General features: G+C 37.9%; 1 protein-coding gene across 2 annotated transcripts in view; it reads right to left on the reverse strand.

The window, feature by feature from the left end:
- FSTL5 (follistatin like 5) overlaps positions 1-16003 on the reverse strand; it is a 219016-nt gene that overhangs the window by 139728 nt on the left and 63285 nt on the right. For both annotated transcript variants that reach the window (XM_085544805.1, XM_015860999.3), the window contains exon 4: positions 1016-1264. In XM_085544805.1, coding sequence (XP_085400931.1) covers positions 1016-1264 — 249 coding nt within the window. The remainder of the gene's footprint in view (positions 1-1015; positions 1265-16003) is intronic.

Consider the following 16003-nt stretch of genomic DNA (forward strand, 5'->3'; position numbering starts at 1 on the left):
AAAGAATAACAGGCACAGGACAAGTACCTGAAGTTTTAATTTAGAAACAAAACACCAATTTATGGAGATCCACCTTCAAGAAGTAACTCTCAGTTCCTAAAAATGCACTTAAAATGAATTTCAGGCACTTTAGTCAATCATTTGATGCTGTTTACACATGTTACACACGCAGCTTCAGTACAACAAAATCCTCTGTGTTGTCATTGTGAGTTTCAAAATACAAACCAAGAATATTGATATGCCAATTGGAAGAGGTACTATCTCCATTCATAGTTATATATAAAAATTAATTCCGCTTTTAATAGACGCATTAAAACTGGCATCATGGAAAACAATCATTGTCCAAAAGCTACCTGTTTGTTTTAATGAGGGAAAGCACACTACAAATTTGCAAACATGTTTAAACAAGATCAGTATTGGCAGAGTTCCAGAAACCTTCAAAGTGTGAGCAAAGTACATACAATACAGAAAGTGCACTTGCTGACACCTTCACTATGGCAAGCCTCTTAATCTAAAGTCCATCTCTCAGCATTCTGTACATGAAAACATACCTAACTTGAATGCCTTGGTAAATACACAAGTGGTTGATTGTCCAAATTCAAAGTGAACAAGATGCATTTAGCCATGAATAAGCTGTCAAGTCTACCTAGTCATCAACCTCAACATCAAATGTAAGCACAGAACCTGCAGACATACCAAACCCCTCTGCAATTTCAAATTATGTTTTTCCCATCATAGATATTAATACACATTTGGCTTTAGGACTGTACAGACATTTAGATGAATGCAGTCAACTGCCACATTTCTAAGAAACTGCCAATGATAGATGCTTGTTCAGGTTTGAAAAGGTGATCACAGATAGCACTATGCATAAATGAAAAGAAAAATCATAAAATGTCTCTGGAGTGAAACAATTAACTTCATTAATTTTCTGAGTCATACACTTGCTATGCTTTCAATGCTTGAAAACACATAACCAATAGCTGTGTTTCAGATATCAATCAGCTTCACTTACCTTTGAAGAAGCAATCTTCATTATGGACAATGGTGACCTTCTGCTTCTTCAGGCAGGCAGCCCTGTGTACCTCACAGTGGTTTTCATAAAACTCTCCATCTGAGCCACACACAGGTTTGTAGTGTGGCTTGCAGTGCTCCATGCAGACGCATTCAGCCTGCCCACTCTCCCCATTCACAACACAGTGCCTACCCAGGCCACAGTACTTGTTTTCACATGATTTAAGATGTTCATCTTGGCCCATGTACCCTGTAAAATAAATAGATAAATAAATAAATAAATAAAGGTGGAGGACTGTCACAGAGCATGCAACGCATCTGACAAAATAAAATACATGTTTTGCCAATAGGTTTTCTTTTAAGCACTCTAAGGCTCTTATGAATATTTACAAGACCTTGCAGTAAGGACTACCTTATGAATTTAATGAGGTAGAAGAAAGCAGTGAAAAAAGTACATATATTAATACTACAATCCATACAAACAATTTTACACTAAGTATCATAGCAGACAACACTGTTTTATTAAACAGACTTAATTATACCAACTTGGTGTTTTCTGAGTCTTTCAAAAAAAAAAAAAATAATAAATGTATTTAGTAAGCAGACTTACTCTGAACTTAAAAAAAAATTACTGGTGAGATTCAACATGTACTCGGAAGTACATGAACAGTGAACGTAAGCTATCAAAAACAAACAAAAAATGGAAAAGCATATTTCAGGTAATAAAAACATGCAGATTTATAAAGTCAAGAAGAAAAGCACACCTCTAGAACATGAGACAAGAAACAATAGAAATGAGCAGAACTTAAATAAGATTTAAGACATTATAATTAAAGAGAAGTATATCCAAAGCTCTGTTCCAACCATTGGGGATTCCTACATGGGAAGGTTCACTTAAATATAAAAGAAACATGAACGTAGGTAATTAGGAAGTGTAAACATGACTGGAGAACCAATCTAGTATAAAGATACAATCTAGTAACACTGTTTAAGATAAGAAGTACTAGCAAGCAGAGAGACTGCTTTTAAGTGTACTGTGAGGTACGCATTTACATTCCGGTACAACTGCTTTTTAAGAAGTTGGTGACCATCTACAATATAGAACCATAGACTGGATTTGTGAAGTGAGAGCTTCTGGTTAGAACTAGATTGAAAAACAGGGCATTTTCTAGTAACTGATGACCTGGTCAAGACAATCTCCCAACACATAAAATACATAGATCCTATGTAATTTTGAGATAGTAATTTTTTGTCTAATTTTATGCTATACGCAAAAAACTATTTATTTTACATAAAAGGAAGTGAGTGAAAGCTTTTTTTTTATTTTTTAACCACTTCCTGACTAGTCGTAGGTCAGCCTTAAATAAATTTAATCTGGTTATCATGACTAGGTGTACTTCTAGTCATTGTCACTTTCAATTAATGGTAATTAACAACAACATATAGTAAAAAAATTAAATTTACCCATCATAAAGAACATTTTCTTAGTAATTTTTTTTAACTTGAATTCTGTCACCTTTAGATTATTTGTTATTGTATATAACATAATGAAGCATTCTTAAGAATTTAGATAAAATAAACACACAGAGGCTGATCTGTAACAATAACTAGAAATGGATAAAAGTTCCTAGGAACCTAGGGAAGGTAAAAAGCAAAACAAAAACAAAACAAAACAAAAAACCCAACATTTCTGTGGTAGCAAGATGCATTTCAGGGAAGAGAGCACAGTGGGAGAGCAAGCCAGATAAAGGAAGCGGATGGCTTCTGTATGGAGTCAGAAGAGTTTCTGGTTTCAATGAAACTAATTGGATTTGGATAACGACCAGCGCTTGAGAGAACTGAAGCAGACACAACAGTTTCTGCAGGCCATCAACCCTGAACTTCCTTCTGTGCATGCAACATGAAAATGAGTTGCCTGGAGAAGTTTCCTAAAGCCAGCTTTCTACTGCTGGTGCCATCACATAAAAAAGGAGGTATGGCCAGCAGTAGCTCTGCAGGAAAAATAGGAGAAGGTAATTGTATAGAAATATATCCCTGGCATAGCCTCTGTTGCCACATAATGGAACGGTCAATTCTTTGTACAGGAAAGGATCGTAAAATGAAAAACTATTCAAAATTTCCAAAATTACTAATCCTTCAATTAGGTTAGAGGTCTGAGACCATAACAGTATCATCAAATAAGTATAAAATACAAAAATATCACCAAAAGTGAGAATAAGTACAGTCCCTCACAGTTACTTCTTTTTATTCTCTTTGGCGCACACTCCTAACCTCTGAAGCAAACAAGAATTTGATCTCTAAGTGCTATATCCTCCTTGTACTCTTTACTCTCTGCAATACCTTTCTCATTCTCACAGCCAAGCTGCACCCCCATAGAAAAAATAGGAATGAATATATGCCAATGCATAATTTGATAGCTTTAGATTATTTTCTTCTTTAAAGAACTGATGAGTAAAAATAGCCTGGGACACATTCGCCCTAACCTGTCATAATCTACGTTCTTCATTTCCATGGCAGAAGCCAATTCACACAAGTCCTTCTCATGACTATAGGATTACTAGACATAAGACAACTGTACTTAGACTCTTTGCTTTTCTGTACAGAACAAATCCCATCAATTTTTGCAGACAAATAAACTACAAAAGCATGTAACCATGAAATTTGGTCCTAATATGACAAATCCTTTTGCTGTCGTATTTTACAGCATTCTCAGCACAACGCTGAGACAACTGCATTAGAGTGATCTTTATACACATGGAAGAAATAGTCATACCCAGCAATATTAGTCTGATCTGAACTTTCAGAAGCACCAAACATAATTAAAATTTGTAAATTTAGAGGAAAATAAATATTTCCAGTGAGCTTTTAAACATATTTTTCCCTGAGCCAATACATCATCGTTATATAAGGGCAGCAGAGATTAACTGACTAAAAATGATGTAGATCCAGATTCTTCCATCTGCTGTTAATGTCTGTCAAGAGTTTATGGGCCAATTTGGCCCAGTTCAGTGACTACTGGGGTGGAGGGGCCTGCAGATCTGTGCCCTGGGAAGGGACAAGGAAAAAAGGGTAGAGAGATGGGCCCCTAAAAAAGGCAGCAACAACAATCTGAGGAGATACAAACTAATCTACTAAATAATACACCAGAATGCAAGATAACACACTATAATACAACATAATAAAAAAATAATTAGATTTGAAGCTAATAAATAAAATTAAATGAGAGTGTCCAAAAACTGAAGGCCTCACACTAATGCTGAGGTGAGACACGTAGTCGGCATGATCACCAGGGAGGAGAGCCTGGTCTTCTGACCTTGCCAGAGGCTTTATCTCCTCTCTGAACACAAAGTCCATAACCATAACAATGTCAAATAAAGGTTATTATTGCAAAGCCCAAGAGTACTTTACAGCACTGGTCATGTACACGCATTGCAGAATTAATGGACTTCTTTGGAGTAGTAGAATTGTGGCAGTTTGAGAACAAAATCTATAAATAATTATTTCTGCTTTCTGAATTGGTAGAGCAAGATTTCAAACTGACAGCTGTTCTGAATTATTGAGATACGTGGTGACTAAACAACATCCAGTACTGTAAACTGCTGTGGAAGTAGAAACTGATTCAAGATTTCACTTCGGGGTCTATCTTAGTACTGTAATTGAATATGATGCCTGAAAACAAAACAACTACTTTAAGCTGAGGGAGAACTGTTTCCAATATATTAAGAGTAATACTGGTATTTGCATGCATCAGCATATACCTATTACACACATCAACAAACAAGCAAGCTTTTTGCTCTAAGAAAAACCTGTATTACTTTGTTATGAAATGTTTTATAAATGCCTCCATTTTATACCGTTAACTAATCCAAGACAATACATATATTTGTATATATCATCGTATACACATCTTCTACTGAAATCAACAGTAAAATTCCAACCAACTTCAAATCCCTTGGACTTTGACAAGCCACAGCTAGAGTACTGCATACAGGCCTTGAGCCCCCAGCACAGGAAAGATTCAAAGTCATTGGAGCAGTTCCAGAGGAGGGCCACAAAGATTATCAGAGGTGTAATGCACATCTCCTATATAGAAAGACTGAAGGAGCTGGGCTTGTTTAGCCCAGAGAGACCCCAACTGATTCATTAAAATACTTAAAGGAAGCTTATAAACAGGAACAATACCGACTTGTAAAGTAGTCTTACAGGAATAGGACAAGACTGAATGGTTTTAATCTAAAAGAGGAGAGATTTAAATTAGATCTTAGGAGGAAATTCTTTACTCAAGTGGCAATGAGGACATGGTGCAGGCTGCCCAGAGAAGCTATCAATGTCCCATCCCTGGAGCCACTTAAAGACAGGCTGAATGGTGTGCCCAGAGCAGTCTGAGCTGGTGGGTAGCAACTGTGTGCATAGATTCATAGAAACACTCAGGTTGGAAAAGACATTGAAGATAAATCCAACTGCAAAAACAAACAAACAAACAAACAAACAAAAACCCTTTGAGGGCTGCTCTTCCATCTAAGCATTTAGAATTATTTTTTTTTTCCAAGATGAATCTGGGTTCTTGTATTTGGACAAACAACTTAGTTTTGAAGATAAGCAGCTCAGCATACTCAATGTTAAGAGACAGAAAGGTAAATCAAAAGGATAAATGATCTGCTCAGAAACACTAATCCATTTTAGCCAACTTAATTAGTATTGCTTATATGACAACGGAGGAGTCCAAATTTGATAAACAGTAATTCCTATGGATATAGGAAAATGTGCACCCATACAACAAATTCAGCATACTCTGCACTTTCACCTCAAAAAGGTGAATATACATAATACACATGAATTCTTAAAGGGCCTACAGCATACTGAAAAACAAAACTTCCTTCATTTAACTGAAATGCAAAGTTCCTTAAGTTGGGAAACATTATCATAGCTTTAAGTTTAAAAGCCACGTAAGGCAATAAGTGTTTTTTTGTTTTGTTTTGGTTTTTTTTGTTTTTTTATTAAATGCTAAACAGGCAAAATGAAAGAGCAAAGATAAATTATTTATTTTTATTAAAATAACTGCAGAAAGAAAAATATTTTTGGCTTTTCTTTTGAGACAAATCATAATAAACAGCTTAAAGCTGTCACTTAGGCTTCCTCATAACCTAGCTGAAGGAGCAGAACCCAAAGTTGAACAAATTTCAGGCCACATTTGCCATGTTTCAACTTCAGAATTAAGTGTATGTATTTTTTGCCTTTTTTTCTTTTTTTTTTTTTTTTTTTTTAGTTCTATCTAGATGCTTAAGTTTATGTACAGGAAAAATAAGAACTCAATTGTGCATTGCCTTCTTAAGTTCTTCATCTATATATAGAAAAGGAGTCAGTAGGACACAGAATAAGGAAGAATTAAAACAAGTAATTGTAGCAGATAAAAATTATTAAAACTACCTTATTTTTGACTCCAGAGTAGTAAATTTGAGAGTAAAAAATAACAGCGTACAATAGACCAGTCCAAAGCTCATTCTTCTTAACAGATACAAAGAAAAACTTGTTTTTTCTAATTAAATTTGGTAGGAAAGAAAGGAATAAGATTTGTCATGTCACAGATTTGAAGAGGAGGGAAAAAAAAGCTTGCGGAAAACAAAACAATCTGAAAACTATCGTGTCTCACTACAAAGTAAATGATTATAGTAGCAGTTTGAAGATAGTCATAGAAATAGTTTGAATTCAGTGACAAGCAGAACAGTGCAATGCCACCTGAAATAGACTCCAATTCATAACAGTGAAAGTTTGTCCGCAAGAGGCTGATCAAACGAAGACCTTTTCCGTAAGATCAACAGCACACAGAATTATAAGTAGGACCTAGAATTTCAACTGCTAAGGCATAACCTTGTAAGTTTAAAGTAACAAAAAAATAAAATAACAAAACAGTAGCTATGAGAGGTTTTAATAATTAACAATACATAAGTACAAGAATACGCTATCTCACTCTAATTAGCCACAGTAAAACACCTGCATACATTCAATGAAATGAAAAGATAAAATGCGAAGGACAATTTTAAAATGCAAAGTAGGATTAAAAATATAGAGTACAAGACAACAGTTGCACAGACATAGAATCACAGAATGGCCTGGGTTGAAAAGGACCATAATGATCATCTGGTTTCAATCCCCTTGCCATATGCAGGGCTACCAACCACTAGACCAGGCTGCCCAGAACCACATCCAGCCTGGCCTTGGATGCCTCAAGGCATGTGACATTCCACAACTCCCCCAGCCAACCCATTCCAATGTGCCACCACCCTGTGTGTGAAAAACTTCCTCCTAATATCTAAACTAAACTTCCCCTGTCTTAGTTTCAAGGCATTCCCTCTAGTCCTATCACCATCCACCCTTGTAAACAGGCATTCCCCCTCCTGTTTAAAAGGTCCCCTCAAGTAGTAGAAGACTGCAAAAAGGTCTCACAGTCTCGTGCGGGTTGGAAGGGACCTTAGAGATCATCAAGTCCAACCCCCGGGATTCGAGCCTCTGTGTAGCAGAGCGGCACTTCTACCACTTGCGCCACAGGGGGGATTCAAACCCGGGCCTCCGGTGTTGCAAGCGGCATTCCTACCACTGCACCACCAGAGGTGCCCAGAGCCTTCTCTTCTCTAAGCTAAACAAGCCCAGTTCCCTCCACCTTTCCTCACAGGAGAAGTGCTCCAGCCCTCTGATCATCTTAGGGGCCCTCCTCTGGGCCCGCTCCAAGAGCTCCATATCTTTCCTGTATTGGAGACCCCAAGCCTGGATGCAGTACTCCAGATATAAGACAATGCAAGGCTTACTTAAATGTTTTCTACTATGTAATAGCTTAGAACAGTAAAATAGTTGTGCACCAAGACTCTTGAAAATAAAATAATAACTCAGGAATAGAAATAAACTTCTGTTATAATCTTCTTCTTCCCAAGAAGCTGTCAAGAGTAGAAATGCAAAAGAGCTTCGAAGAAGAAAAAGCAAAAGCAAGTTATTTCCATTTCCGCACAAGAAAGCTTCTTGTGACAGCTCTCCTGATCAATTTCTTCTCATGCATTCTTCTCAGTACTTTACCCCCTGTAACTGCACTATCAGGTCTTTCACTGAGAGTAGAAAGCAGATAAGAAACTTAAGGTGTATATCCTTAAACTACTGGCATTTGCAGAAATGTATTTCATTTAGCTACAAAACTGTGCCATTGCTTCCACCTCCCCCCCTCCCCACCCCCCTTTTCCTCACTGCGTTTTCCAGGACCACCCAGCCCAAATAAACACAACACCTCATACCTATTTTTAAGTTAAGCTGTGAACATACTAGTCAGGCAAGTGACTAGTACATGCTGACCTGAGTTATCACTGAAAGTAGCAATTTGGAAGTCTCTTTTCTCAGAAACGGAGGCAAAACAAAAAAAATTTGACAGCAACAATTATTTAAAGGTAGGGAGGGAACAGTTAAATATGTATGTACAAGCAGTCAGCACACCTGTGAAGGGGCAGGGTGAGCACCTGCAAGTCATTACTCTGAGTTGCAGTCACATCCTGAGCCCTGCTCCCACCTGCAGGAGTGGCTAAATACACAGCTGGGAAACAAATTACTGGGCAAGAGTTTTCCTTCTGTAGTAGCCAAGTAGGTTAGAGTGCCTATCACAGCAGTTGACTTTTCCTGTGCCCACAAGCAGTTTTTTGGCTTAATCACATCTTGCCCTCCCTGTTCATCTCCATGCTACTCCACTTAGAACAAACCAGTTTTAGGATTAGAAGTACAGCAAGATCTTGCACCTCCTTAGAATTTTATTCAACTCCTCAGGTGCTCAAAACCTACTGGTGAAGGCCAATTGGGCTTCAATAGAACCAGACCCTAATACTGTGCGCATTTGTATTTTCCCTTTGAAAATCATGCTAAATGCTTAGTTCAGCATTTGTTTTGTGTATTCAAGTGACTCTTACTCTCCTGTAGAGGCAGGCAAGGAATAAATTGAGAGAAAATCCCATACTTCTAAATGAATAGACAAAAAACTACAGTGAGAAAAAGGAGAATAAGACCAAGAAGATTTATTACTGTTGTACACTCAACGATTACCCTAAAATACTGAAACTCCCCAAAATAGTGTAACTGTTGGTCAGAGGCAGTTGGTTTAGCAACTGGTTTCACCCATCTGAAACCTCTTGCCTCTTACCAGTATTCCACAGCTCACTTGAGCAAAATTCATATGATTTAGCTTTCTTGGAAAACAGAAAAATCAAATCATAGCTTCTCAACTTGAATCAAAGTAAAAATGCAGAACAAAAGACCACATAAGAAAAACATGTAAAAAAGCAACACAAACCAGTACTACAGAAAAACATGTTTACTAGACAACACATTTTCTCACCTTCCTGGACCTCAGTTTTTACCTGTCCCTGCCAGATGACCCTGTATGATTTCTGTCCTCTCCTGGTACTAAGCAGCCCTCCAGCTCCTCTGCTCCATCCTCTTACCAGCAGTAACTGCAGATATCATTTGCCTTTTCTCCACCACAGAGGTGAGCAGGTTCCCTCTGGTGTACCTATTTATTCACATACATTTAGAAACTACTGAGCCATGGTCTGAACCATTGACTGCACACCTAGGGAAAGAACCTGATCAGCCATGGGAGCACAGGTGAAAGCAATTCAGCTATGTGACCAACCAGAACAGGTGAAGCCTGGCTGCATCTCTCTTAGACCTCATTTAAGGGCTGACTGCCACTTGGGAAGGATTTCTGGTTGGGGATCCCTTTTTCCCTAGTGAAATCTTTCCTGTGAGCCTACATTTTCAGTGATGGGTGCACACCTTCTCCTTATAACGCTATTCTCTCTGCACTAGTTCTTTTTCTGTTATGCTTCTCTATTGCCTTTCCACTGTGTTAATGTTTCCAATTGTAACAATAAATTTGTGGAAACCAAATAAGAAAGCATTGCCAAAGGAGACAATATCCTAACAATATGCTTAGCCTTGCAAAAATCACCATTTTATGTTTGACCATTGACCATTAAATTGGTAAAGCCATCTGTAGCTTTAGGACACGTTACTTGCTTTATACAGGGGAGGTGGAAAACATGTACAGGTCCAAAGCAAACAACTGAGCAAGTCTGGACTCTGAATGCTACTGGTTCTGTGTGTACACAGAATGATGTTCTTCCAGCAGTTTCATACTAGAAATTCATTACTTTCAATTACATTTCCAGCTAGATCTAGCATTTACTGTGTTTTTCCTTCTCACAGTTATCATTCACCTACAGCAAAGCTGTTTCAGACAGAGTATCCTCTCAAGCACTGTGGGAAATTACATGCTGGCTGCACCAGGGATACGTGGCCTTGTACTCAGATGGCTGGCTGCTTCTTGATAGCAGTGCAGCAGGCAGCCTGAGTTCTGTCAGCTGCACTACCAGTGTCACTGCGCAGAAGCAGGCAGCAGATACCACAATTACTGCAGGATTGAAAAGGTCATCGCTGGAGCAACCTTTCACACATTTTAACATTTATGTTGAAAATCACAATGGTTTAGCTTAGTTTTCACTCAGTCAAAACAGCTTGAGTAGCATTCTTTGCTTCTCATTTGAAAAACAGACAGACAAGCTTTAGCAGCAGTAGTAGTCATCAGCAGAAGTCTTCAACATTACTGACTAGAATTTCTATTTTACTGAAACCTTATATAAAAGTAAATAAGCATTAAGATTTGGGTTCAAGGTCTAAGGCTGTAACAACTGTATTATGCAGCAATATTAACACTTCTTCTGTGATAACTTTTCACACAACAGATTTGCCAATTTTGAAATAGTAAATCCTTAAAAAAAGACTACTGTTTCCTCCTTAGGCTTTCCCTGGGATTAAATAAGGTCATATATCAATATGAGGAGGATCCACCCTCTTCCATAAAGACTGTAAGCACCTTTCAGGTATTGGAAGAGAGCAATAAAGTCTCCCTTCAGCCTCCTCTTCCCTTTACTAAACAGACGCAGTTCCTTCAGTTGCTCCTCATAGGTCATACTCTCCAAGCCCCTCACAAGCCTTGTTGCCCTTCTTTGGACCTGCTCCAGCACCTACATGTCCTTTCTGTATTGAGGTGCCCAAAACTGAACACAGTACTTGAGGTGAGGCCTCACCAGTGCTGAGTACAGGGGCAGGATGACTTCCCTAGTCCTGCTCACCATACCATTTCTGATACAAGCCAGGATGCCACTTGCCTTCTTGGCCACCTGGGCAAACTACTGGCTCATTTTCATCCAACTGAATATCAGTACACCAAGGTCCTTTACCAGCCACTCTGCCACAAGCCTGTAGTGTTGCCTGGGATTGTTGTGACCAAAATGCAGGACCCAACACTTGGCCCTCTTGAAACTCATACAGTTTACCTTGGCCCATCAATCTAGTCTGTCCAGCTTCCTCTGTTGTGCCTTTCTCATCTCAGGTAGATCAACACTCCCTCCCACCTTGGTGTCATCTGCAAACTTACTGAGGGTGCAGTCAGTCCTCTCATCAAGAACATTAATAAAGATGTTAAATAGAAGCAGCCCCAGTACCGATGGAGGGTAATCCTGCACAAAAGCATCTAGAGGTCTGGATTGCTGGCAAGTTGAATTGGAGCGAGCAGTGTGTCCTGACAGCCAAAAAAGCCAACCATACTCTGGGTGCATTGACCCAGTGCTGTCAGCTCGGTGAGGGGAGAGATTTTCCCACTGTGCTCTGCACTGTAAAACTTCACTTTGAATCCTATGCACAGTTTTGGGTGCTGCAGCATAAGTAGATAAAGCTGTTTTTGATATTCCAAAGTAGGGCTACAAAGATGGTGAAGGGTCTGGAGAGCAGTATGTGCAAGGAGCAGCTGAAGTTCCTGGGTTTGTTCAGCTCAGAGAAGAGGAGGCTGAGGGGATGCCTGATGTCATCTGCAGCTTCTCACCAGTTAAGGGGAATGAAGGATCAGTGTTAATCTCCATTCTCAGGCGACAATGACAGGACCTGAGGGAATGGCATAGAGATCTGTCAGGGAGGGTCAGGCTGGGTGTTAGGTAAAGGATCTTCACCAGAGAATGGTGGACATAGTACAGGCTCCCCAGGGCAGTGGTCATGGCCTCAGGCTACTGGAGTTCATGGAGCATTTTTGTTTGAGTGGTCCTATGTGGAACTGGTGGTGGATTTGATCATTCTTGTTGGTCCATTCCAGTTGGGGACATTCTGTGATTCTTTTCTAGGATCAAGCAACATAATAAACAGAAATTTTAATTCTACCCTCTTATTAAGTACCTGGCACCAAAGAAGTTCTTCAGCAACTCACTGTACAGACTGATGTTAAATCATACTGCAGATATTGAACAATTCCTGTGTATGACATTAATGGTGGTTTTTTATAAGTTGTTTTGTTTCATTATGGTGGGTTTGTTTTTTTTTTTTTTACTACAAAGCTCTCCCTGCAGAACAGAGCTATGATAGTTTTCTGCTGCCTTCCCCAGGGATCTCTTCTAGAGAAAGTGGCATAGACATTGAGCTGCATTTAAACCATATGGTTGAAATGTAGCATCATTACTGTTCAGGGAAAACTAAAAAAGAAATGTCAAGTATTTTCAGACTTACTGATTAGAAACATTCACTCCTGGTAAACCTGACATCGCTCCCTTAAGTCATTAGGAAAGAACTACCATGGGCTGGCATTGGTTTTCTGGCAAGCCCCCACTGGGTGGTAGGCTAAGCCTCACAGAGGAGTAGGGCAGCTATACCTTAAGGAATTTTTTCACTACTTCCCAGGTGTCTTGCCAGAGCCAAAAAGCAGAACCTTAGCAAGCCTATAAGGGGCTCTGCCTTAGGCACAAATCTCTCCTCTTTTCTCCAACACATTACTACTAAGCATGATGGCATACATATAGTAAGGGACATATTTTTGATCAGCTGGGGTCTGCCGTCCTGGCCATGTCACTGTCCCAGCTTCTTGCCCAGCCCAAGCCTCTTCCAAGCTTCGAGGGAGGTGGATTGGCAAAGAAAAACCTTGATGCTGTGAAAGTACTGCTCAGCAGCAGCAAAAACTCTGCTGTGTAATCAACACTGTCTTCAGCATCAGTCTGCAACGCAACACGAACTCACGAACTCCCTCCCAGCAGACGCAGAACAACAACTCTGTGAGCTTAACAAGTACTGCCTATTTGCAGACAATAGGAAACCTTGCCAGGACATTAAGGGAATAGGGAATAAGGAGTACAGAGGAAAGAAATAAAGTAAAATAACAGAAGTGTATAAGTAAAAAAAAAAAAAAGAAAAATCTTGTAATTCCTAAACTTCTCATCAGTGGAAATTTTTAGGGGATAAATAATACTTATAAGACTATGAGAATATTTGTAATATATAAAATTTCTACTTCAGTTTCTTTGACAAAAGTACTAAGAGACTAATATAGTTCATCTATACCTATGTGAAATATGAACATAAATTTAAAGATGTAGATACTACTAAGGTGGCCTGTGGTCTTCATAAGCCCTTCCTAAAGGACAGGAAACCATTGTATACTTGTATTGTATCTGTTTGTACTGAGCCAACCATTGTATTATACAAAAAGTAGGCAAGTTCTTTCTAAACATCAACAGCAGTATCCACAAACGCTTATAATTCTATTTAAACATGACTGTGGATATCAGCAGAAGAGTATCATCACTAAAAAGCAGATATGTACTTGAAGCTGCTATGCTGGAAATTATTATACATTTAAGGAACCGCTCATCAGTTAGGAAGCACTTGGAAATTATTTCTGACATTATTATGCAAGATTTGAAGATACCAGCAATGTTCATCAGGGCAGTGAATAATCAGTATTTTCCATTCATCTTTAGCAAGATGCTATATCAATTCAGATAAACATAAAAGCAATTTCTTTCACTAAGAGAACATAATGCCCCACTGAGATGACTCATTTAAGTGATGCAACTACTGAATAAAGTACTTTCTAATTTCACGCTTAAACTAATTATATTTTTGTAAAACATAATTCCTAAAAAACACACAAAAACAACAAAAAAAGCCTAGAGAATTGCTTTACTGCTAAAGCATTGCAAGATAGTTTAAATTTTATCAGTCTGGTACTATTTGCAGAATTACTACTGAGTCAATTTTTAATCTTTGGGTTCTAATAAATATGTCAAAGCAAGTTAAATAAAAAACACCACAAGTCCTATCCTCTACACTGTGGAGAGAAAAAAAAAAAAAGAAAAAAAAAACCACAGAAAACGCTTATATATCTTCATGAAAAAAAAAAAATCATTTAGCTTTCAGTAAAAAAAAAAAGTTCCAGTCAGACATTCCAACTGCCATGCTTTTTGAAAGATACAAGTCCCATTTTGTAATGATACAACTTCCATCTAGTGATAAATTGTCCATATTACAGAAATGAAAAAATATACTATTTTTCTCTTGGATGATATTAGAAGTTGACAAAACCCTCTAGCATTGCTGCACATGAATTAATTTAGTGCTACGTATTAGAATCGTTAAGCATTTCAGAAATACAGGCTGCAGAATTAATTGTACAGAAAAGCAGACTATCATTCTAAAGTGCTGTTCAAGGGAGTGCTGGCTACAGGAACATCAATAGTGATTCATAACCTCTGCACCTCTGCTTCAGTTGCTGCATTTCATCCCATCGTAAGATGGAGAAAGGTTAAACTGTAAATTATGGAAAGCACAGCTATTGTATCACTGTCAATCTTTCAAAGTTTTTAAGATATTGATGTGTAGAAGATTTTCAAAAAGAATGAAAATCCCATTATATTCTTTTTACATGTCAGTTCCAAAAGGAAATAATGTGTTACACATCATACTTTCCTTAGTGACTTCAAGAAATTTATGAAATGTGACACATGGGCATCAATTTGCTTTTTAAAGCATAGAAACAAACCCTGCTGTGGGAATAAGCACTTTGGGCAACTAAATTTAAACTCTATTATACCAAATTGCAAATTACTGCAGGTCAGCACATCATGCTTATACCTGACAACTGTAAGAAACATTTCAGTGCAAACACTTATTTTGGTTTCAATGTTTTTTTGTAACTAATTATTTACATATTTTTATAACAGATTTTAGTCCAGTGACTGCAATTATAATGCAAAAATCTATTTTCTCCGTGCTTAAGGGTCATCAGCACAACAGTTTGTAAATTGGTAAAGAATTCTGAGATCCGTGTGATGTGACTAATTACATTAAAATTACTCAAATGATCCACTAAACTTAATGAAGTTTTCTGAACACCAATTAATTACACCTTTGCACCATTTGCCCTTACAAACAGGCATAGCTGAAAACAGTATTATTTTCTTCCTATTGCTGCAATGAAGGGTAACATTCATATAGTTCTCACAGACACTTTAAATCATGGCAGAGCTTATTTTAGTGTCTAACTTCATCCTGTGAGCAGATGAAGTTGCACAATGCTATGGTCCACTGAAAATAAAGGAAGGAACAAATAGGAATGGGTATGCATTTCTCTTTAATCCATAAATTGCAATACTTGTTTCTGAAAAAAACTGGATGCCAGTATAGTTTGAATCACATTAGCTGGCACAAACTGGACCTTAAATGTGTCCTTAAGCTCATCCATTTTTTATACACAGTGTAATTTCTTAAATGTACACCCAAAGGTAAATGACAGACTAATTAGTGCTGCTACAGATGGACTCAGGAGTTTCATAGAATTCTGTTAGTGCTCTAACATCTAGCAAAATTATGCTTAATATATTTGCATGTGCAGCTCTCTGGAGTTCACATACAGCTTTCCTCAAAAAATAATTTGAAATCCTGTCACCTAGGAAAAAATGTTTTTTATTTCCTTTATATTTTTTTTCTAATTTTCTACTTGAATTTGATAGCCAGGTAAGGAACATTCATAAGTATATACTGTCCAAATCTGTTTCAGCAGATCTTAACTGTATGAGGATGGAGTGATTTTATCTGAGTATTTGTGCCATGACACACAAGCATTTAACTCAAGTTTATGTTCCTC

Source organism: Coturnix japonica, chromosome 4, assembly GCF_054131305.1.
Source record: "Coturnix japonica strain WE chromosome 4, WE-NBRP24, whole genome shotgun sequence".
Taxonomy (NCBI): Eukaryota; Metazoa; Chordata; class Aves; order Galliformes; family Phasianidae; genus Coturnix; species Coturnix japonica.